The 8,095-nt window shown below is 55.9% G+C and overlaps 1 protein-coding gene across 1 annotated transcript; it reads right to left on the bottom strand.

Moving 5' to 3' along the window:
• Positions 1 to 8: 8 nt before the first annotated feature.
• Positions 9 to 7,602, bottom strand: LOC137144189 (killer cell lectin-like receptor subfamily F member 1; the record flags this gene model as incomplete). The annotated part of the gene is made up of 6 exons (XM_067534385.1): positions 7,518 to 7,602; positions 4,167 to 4,256; positions 3,247 to 3,435; positions 1,237 to 1,391; positions 722 to 834; positions 9 to 79 (listed from the first exon to the last, which is right to left on the bottom strand). Coding segments are annotated over exons 1-6 (703 nt in total), but the record flags the coding sequence as incomplete, so codon positions are not given.
• Positions 7,603 to 8,095: the final 493 nt, after the last annotated feature.

The following is an 8,095-nucleotide window of genomic DNA, read 5'->3' as shown; positions in this document are numbered from 1 at the left end:
GCTGCAGCTGTCCGAACGAATCTGATTCCACTTCACTGTCCCACAGCTGTTCTCTTCAGCCTGGCCCAGCCCCGGGAACCTGCGGGACAAAGCAGAGGGCCCCTGTCAGTGCAGGTGGGTCGATCACACTCAGTCGCTGGCGGCTCTTCCCTGCTTTAACAGGATCTGCGGCCGGCCTCTCCTCCAGCTCTGCCCTGGGGGCTGCCCCTTCTCCACCGCTGTCAGGGGCCTGGCCAGGGTCTCTAACGGCCTCTGCCTGCCCAGATCCCAGGGATCTGCTCCATCCTCATCCTCCCTGCTGTGCTAGACCCTGCCCATCCCCCTCTCCTGCTCCTCATCTCTTCCCTACAGGGCTGTGCAGATGCTGCCCCCTCCCGGTCCCTTCCTGCCTCCCTGGCTGCTCTGTTCTCCCCTCCTCCACTGCCCCATGCACCAGAGGATCCCCAGAGCTCTGGCCTGGCCCCTTTGCTCCAGCCTGGCCCCAGGTCTCCAGCTACCACCTCTGCGCTGGGGGATGCACAAATCTCTTCCTGCCCCATGGCCCTGCCTGCTCCCGCCCAGCCCCCCTCTCAGCCAGGCTCCCCATCATCCCTCCTGAGGTCCCAGCATCGTCTGACACTGAGCCCGGCTCCCGCTGGGATCCCAACCTTCCCCCAAATCTTCCCCGGCCCCTTCCGCCCGCAGAGGGCAGGGAAAGTGTTTGACTCAAGGAATCACTCACCGGGTGAGATCCAGCCGGGAGCCGTCCAGCCAGACCCAGGCCTTCTGCGGGGAGGGGACGGACAGTCCGACCCAGAACTGCTTTGACCAGTGTGTCAGGTCCTTCAGGAACTCCTGCAGTGAGCGTGCGACAGGCAGCTGGTGAGTGTAACTCTCTGGTCTTGCACACCCAAGTCTGCATCTACGTCAGCCCCACAACTACAGGCTGTCGTGTCCGACTGGCAATCCCCATGCACAGCTGTCTGTCCATCCATCCCTTCACATACCTCGCTCTCTCACACCCAGCCCCTCCATGCCAGCTGATCCTCGGGCTAGTGATGTAGGCTGTGCTTGTCAAAGACGCCTAAGGGGTTTGGACACCCTGTTATTAACAATTAATGGGAAGGGAGTGTCCAAACACCCTAGGCAGCCAGGAAAATCTAAGCCTGAAAATGTATCTGAATGAGCCCCTTGGCCTCTGTACCCAGGGCCCATCCCTGCAGGGGCAGCTCCAGCGGGATGTTATCGCCCCTTTACCAGCTCCTCCCGGTCCCGGATCACCAGCAGATGAGAGCCCCTCGCTGAGCAGTCGGCGCGGCTCTCGCTCCATGTGTTACTGTCTCTGGAGACCCAGTAGCACTTGTCCCCGCGCAGCCGCCAGTCTGTGGGGCAGAGTTTGCACCCGGAGCCCACTGGAAAGAGAGAAGCGTCACTAGTGCTCTGAGCGCCCTGGTCCTCAGTCCCAGCCACCCCTTCCTGCGGCTCAGGCAGGGGATGGGGGGAAATGGGTTTAAATCCCCTTTGTGCTGCCTGAAATCTGGGGCTGTGCAGGTCCCTGCCTGGTTCCTGGTGTCAGTTAGAGCAGCCTCGGGGCTTCTCTGCCTTATCCACTGCTGCCTTGTGAGCCCTGGGAAGCAGAGAATACCCACAGTGCACTGCACTCTAGCCACACCCCCAGTCTGCCCCCTACACAGGGGGCTGGAGCAGGGCGGGTGCAGAGCCCTTATCCCAGCCTCACATCATCTAGGAAGGCCCGTGCAGGGGGGTCTCATGGGGTATCTGCATCCATTGCAAAGCCACTTTACAGGCCAGAGTGGCCTAGAAGGGGCTAGGACAACGGAAGACGTGTTAGTGGAAATCTAGCTGGGTATGTGGGGGAAGGGAGGTGAGGCGTGGGCTGGGAGCCCAGGAGAGGAAGTGGGACCCCAGGGCTGTCAGGGGATGGGGAGGGACGGTGAGTCCATGACACAGTCTCTCCGCTGGGACCCGACGCCGCTCTGCAAACGTGGCCATCCCGGTGCTAGATTATTTCAAAAACCCACCTGTGGGGTCCCCACTTGTGTGTACCTGGCACGGCCACTAGATGTCGCTGCCCCACACGGTCTCGGCCCAGCCCCACGCCCAGCCCCAGCCGAGGCGGCTGCAGTGACAGACGGGCACCGAGCGGGGCTGGGGGGGTAGGTGGGTGCAGCCAGCAGGGGGCGGCATGTCCCTGCTCTGTGTAAAGGGTCTATTAGCCCCTTATTGAAACTTAGTGGGTCTTTTGGGTTGGCATCTCCGGAGGAAGCAGCACCCTGGGACAGACACAGCCCCCAGGGCCAGCGGGGAGAGGCCAGCTCAGGTCAGCCTGATTGACAGGGCGGGCAGGCCAATGAGGGAGCCAGGAGGGTGCGGGAAGCCCAGCCCTGGGTGTGAACTGGAGCTGCATGGCTGGGGCAGAACTGAGGGGAGCTAAGGACAAAGCAGCAGCAGCTGGAAGAGGAGCACAGAAAAGCTGAATGGAGCCGAGCTGAGCCGACCCACAGCAGCAGAACAGGGAGCATCCCAGACCCAAGCACAGCTGCACGGAGCAGAGTGAGCTGGGGCAGGAGCCCTCTGGAGCCGGGTGTGGTGAGCAGCTGGGCAGAGCGAAGGGGACTCTGGGAGTGTGCGGCTCCTGGCAGAGCAGGGGCTGACTCTGCATCCCTCCAGCGCAGCCAGGGCCTGGACAGTGGGCCTGCGACGTGTGACAGACTGTGAGCCCCACAGACACTGTGTGTGGTGCCCCGGGCCAGGGGCAGTGCTGGGGGTTTGCCTTTCACCCTTCTCCTCTTTTCTTATTGTATACTTGATTTGGTTGCTGTTTGTGTAACACATTGTGTTGCTTTGCAGTGTGTGCACTGATCAGTGGGTCAGGGAAACACCCAGCGCAGAGTTAGACCCCGGCGTGGGGACACCCAACCCCTGCCCTAGGGGACCATGGCAAGATTGGGGGTTGAGCCCCAGGAATCCTGGGTCCAGCCTTGTCGGGGTTACAGGCACCCCACCACACAGGAGAGTGGGAGGGGAGCCCTCGAGGTCAGGTGGGGCCTCTGGGTAAAGAGAGTGGGAGCAGGGACTCAGATCCTTTTGCTAGCCAACTCTACCGGGGCAGTGTACAAGCAAGGGAAGTTCCCCACATTCCCCCGCTTACATCTGCACCAGCCCCACAGCCTGGGACGGCAACTGGGTTTCCACGGGCAGCGCCCGGGGCGGAGGGCGGCTCAGAGACACACGAGCCGGGGTTACCTGCTGGGCCAGGCTGGGCCGGGTGGCACAGACTTTGCGTCAGTTGGGATCGGATGCGTTGCAGGCAGGCGCTGCATTCTGCTGTGCAGGTGTCTCTGCTCCCAGGGGGTGTCGATGTGTCTCTGCTCCCAGCTACGTGGCTACCGGGGGCTGCCGGGGTCTGTCCCTTCTCAGACGCCAGCTTGGAAACTGCAAAGCAGCGTCGGTTTGAGTGAGAGCGACCGGTCAATGTTACGGGGTTTGCTGGATAAAAGCACCAGCAGAGAATCGTGCAGAGACACCGGACCTGGCCCGAAGCCCCTTCAGCCTCTTCTCCTCTGATTCCAATGTGCTTCGGGGCAGCTCCACAGGGGCACGTTCTAAAAAAATGTCTAGCATTGAAAGTCACTGGGAATCAGGTGCCTAAATCCCTTGGGCCCCTTTGCAAACCCAGCCAGTGTTGCCACCCTTTCTCAGCATCAAAACACCCCCCGAACTGGCTGCATCGGGGTTGTCCGACTGGATCAGCCCTGGGGCCCATCTAACCCGGTATCCCGCCTCCAAGGGCAGACAGCCCCAGCTGTTCCGAGGAACTAGCAAGACCCAGACTAGGACCCTTCCTGCCCATCCGTTAGCGGTTGATTGATGCGCAGAAGCAGGAGTTTATAGCCCCTGTCAAAGCTCTTGGTTGCTTTCTAACCCTCTGTCTCTTCTCGTTCCCTGTGTAAGTGTCCTGATCCTATGCTGAGCCCTGCTAAACTCATGGCCCAAATGAGAGCTAGTGGCAGTGAGTTCCGTAGGCTAATTGGATCTGGTGTGAATGAACATCAGTTTCAAATTTTCCACCTCTCAATGGTCCTGGCTGTCCCTCCCCCACTGTAGCTTCCACCCTGCAGACGGACGCACCTGGATGGATAAAGATACAGCCTTTGGCGACTCACCGCACACCACCAGCAATAGCACAGCCAGTGCCAGGATGATATTCCCGACCCCTAGCGCGACCTGAGGCCAGCGAGGCCACTGACGGGAACCTGTAATGAAACACAAGCAGAGCCGGGCTGGATTCAGGCCCAGCCGCTCTAAATCCTGGCCTCAGGCCCCAGCTTCTGGAGTCAGGTGATTGTACCAGAGTCCAGAGTCCAACCTTTTATTTAAAAGAGCAAGGCCATTTTTTGAGCCATCCCCAGGAGCTGTAGATTCCTTGTTCTAGTGTATAAGTGAGATAGAGGTAGAGAGAAATTGTTCCTTTACAGTTATGATAACGGCACAGCGCTGTTTAGTGTGGCATGAGTGGACTCCATCTTGTTAGTTTCTTGAAAGAAGCGCTTTCCTGAAACTTGTACTATTGAATCTAAAATTATCTTGATAAATTCTCCGTGTGTGAGTCAGGAATGTATGGAAGATCTTGAAGCACCTATAGCGAGGAGTCAGGTAAAAAAGATCAGGGTCTTTGTTTTGTGGGTGGTAAAAGATGACCAGGAAAAAGACAAACAAACAAAAAAAACCAGTAAAATTCAAAGCCTGTTTAAAAAGAAAAAGTGAAATTCAATATGAATGCTTCCAGCCACAGGATGCATGTTTGGAAACCGCAGAAGACAAATGCCAGAGTGCTGTTAACTCTTTTGCCACTAATAACTGTGTTTGTGTACGCAGGTGATCACTGTGTGTGTCTCAGAAGCTGGTGTTCTCTGCTTCCTGTTAGCGACACACATCAAGTAGATAACAATCCTCGTAAAAACAGATGTTTTTGTGGTATTGTAGCGAGTGGGGGATGTGATTTTGAATGTCAAGTGCCTGAAGCTAGATACAATCAGTTAAAAGTGGTGAACGCTTTTTATTCTGCTGTGAAACATGGGCCACTTGCAATGAGTTTGACTGGTTTACAAATGTTGCTTGTCCATCCTAACGTGCAGAACCAGCTGCACTGCCAGACAGGAAGGGCGCAGAGTCCTGGTTATTGCGCCTCAGAATGTCAAAGTGGGTATTTGCAAGAACTGGCCAGGATCTAAGAGACGAGTGGTGGGAGGTATTGTTGCAATGGCTCCCCACTGACATGGGGATCTTGGATTTGGCCTTGCGTCCCATGGTAGTGATTTTGGGGTTCCAAATAACAGAGGTTCTCTTTAGCAGCTCATGGGATGCTGGGTCCGGTGCAAAATTTGGGAACGTTCCCTGCCAGAGGAGCCAGTGGCTACTGCCACCCTCGCTCTGTCCTGGAAGGGAATATGCTGGACCTGTCACCCCTCTCTCCACGGGGAGATGACGCTCGTCAGTTGCCGAGCTGGTTGCTGAGCGTGGGATACCTAGAAAATCATTTGCCGTGTCTCAGGTGAGAGCCTTGCGCTTTCCTCGGATCACAGCTCGGGCGCATCCAGACGAAAGGTGAGGGCAGGTATGGAAAGGCCCTTCTATAAAAAGTGACCTTCCAAGGCAGGGAACTGTGTGGGGAAATGTGAATGATCATATCTGTTGCTAACAGCAGCCAAAATCAGTTGGCCTTTCTGCAGGCCTGCGCAGCTACGGGAGAACTAAGCCAGGAGGGGAGGGGGCTTTTTGCTCTCCCTTTGCCTGACTCTGCACCCCTCCCTGATGCTCTGGTGGATGTCATGTGATCCCTGTTTAAACAACAAAAAAAGACCAATACGCGTCTTTCTAAATGCCCTCATGGGACGGGCACCCACAGCCAGAGGGATCTGATCCATCATCTGCCACCCATTGCTGATCCTTTTACTATTCAGCTGTTTATGCCTTGTGATAATCTGCTGCTGGATGAGAAACTGAAAGCACAAGCTCAGAATGCCTGTTGGTGCGTCGCCCGGAGACAATTCTCTAAGGGGTGACTCACTCAGTACATTGGAACTGAAGGGGCTAAAGGGGGAGGATGTGAGCCATCCCCAGGAGCTGTAGATATTAGTGTACAAGTGAGATGCAGGTAGAGAGAAATTTTCCCTTTACTGTTATGACAATGGCACAGTGCTGTTAGTGGGGCATGAGTGGACTCCATCATGTCAGTTTCTTGGAGTGAGCGCTTTCCTGAAACTTGTACTATGGGACCTAAAAATATCTGGATGAATTCTCTGTCCGTGAGAGAGGAATGTATGTGCAGAGCATGAAAAGAGACCAACCTAAACTGCTCTGCCACCAGAAAGGGGAGTGTAGACACCGACTGCCCCATCCTAACCCTGAAGGCTGAAGAATACCTATCAAGGACCATAACATGCAAATAAAGGACCCTAAAGTACAGAAGGATCCACCCTGGGAACCAGGAAAGTACAGAACTAAGAGAACAGTCATGCCTGCAATTAGCTGGTGATTAACAGCCACACTGAACCCAGGGGCAGCAGGACACAGCCAGGCCCATAGACTGACATGAGAGCAGCAAGTATCAAAGATGGGTAAAAACATGGAAACTTTGGGTCTCGTTCTGCAATTGTCACCTTGGAGCATCAGATTCACGTCTGACAGAGGCCTGGCTCCTTCCTTATGCCCAAACTTGCTGGCCACTAGGCTGGCTTGAACAACACATAAAAGGACTGGTAATTATATCACACCAGCGTGCAGAACTTTAGGAAGGTGTGTGTGAGAATGTGACGGCTTTTTGCTATTCTTACATGTACAATAAACGGGGCCTGTTGCCTTGTCGCCCTGAATAAGATCCTGCTCGTCTTTTCTGTTACAAGTATAACAGTTTTAGCCCTCGCGGCTGGGGGAAATGTGACCCGCGTGTTACTGACGCGGTGACGCTGCCTGGGTCTGCAGAGAGCCTGAAACAATTGCTCTGAGAGCAGGGCTGTGTTCCATGAATCCCAAGCCCCATTGCTCTGCAGTTCCCGCACACCCCACTTGGTTTCTATTACCAGATACGGGCAGGAAATGAGATCTAGTAGGTTGGAGCAGGAGGGCTGGAAGTCAGGACTCCTGGGTTCTAGCCCAACTCTCAGAAGCGAGTGAGGGTTAATAATTTAGATGGGGGGGGTTGGGAGCCAGGACTCTTGGGTTCGATTCCCAACTTTTGAAAAGGAGTGGGGTCTAGGTGGTATGTCCTCATCAAAGGCTTTTTCCTGTTCCATGCCTCAGTTTCCCCTATTTGACCCACCTTTTTGGCTTCCAGAGGGGCGCACTCCCTCTCTCACGTGATCGGAGGCTGCAGGACCCCCCATACTCTTTACCTCTGTCTATGGCACTAAATCCACCCCGTAACATAATTTGCTCATCGGGATGCCAGCCCCTGCTCTGACCCATCTTCCGGGACATGGAGACCACAGGAAGGACGAGGGGGCTGAAATCCCTACCTTGGGTCCCGGCTGGGGACGGACCATCCGAGCCACCCTTCTTGGTCCGCAGGTTCAGTGCCATGTAGCCCTCCTCGTCCTCCATCGTGGCTGAGTGAGAGGAGGTGGAAATGGCGCGGCCAGGAGCTGTGGGGGTGGAGGTGAGGGGCTGGGTTGTGATATCACACAGGAAGTTGAGAGCCAGATGGTTGATGGGGTGATGGTCAGAGGCTTCGGCCAGAATTTCCTCTCTGATGTAGCGGAGGTTGGCGCTGTCACAAAATCTCTCACCCGGCAGCGGACGCCCCCCAAGAGGGATCAGCTGCCCTGATGTCTGGGTGAGGGGCACAGTGTAAAAAAATCTGAGCTCTCTAGACAAGGTCATATTTGGGCCAATGATCGACCACCCAGACCAGGATCGGGGCCCAGCACATGTGCGAGCGAGTGGTTTTCCAGAGGGATCAACCCTTCCCCCAGTCCAGGATCCAGTGAGCACCTGATGGAGGAAGACAGCTCAGAGGGCTGGAGGACAGCTCAGAGGGCCATCGGCAGTTCACACCCCCTAGGTGGCCAGTCCGCCAGGGGGGAGAGTGTGAATG

Source organism: Emydura macquarii, unplaced genomic scaffold (genome assembly GCF_026122565.2).
Source record: "Emydura macquarii macquarii isolate MOO-44397 ecotype Brisbane River unplaced genomic scaffold, CSIRO-AGI_Emac_v2 contig_3392, whole genome shotgun sequence".
Lineage (NCBI taxonomy): Eukaryota > Metazoa > Chordata > Testudines > Chelidae > Emydura > Emydura macquarii.
This window is presented reverse-complemented; position numbering and strand designations above follow the sequence as displayed.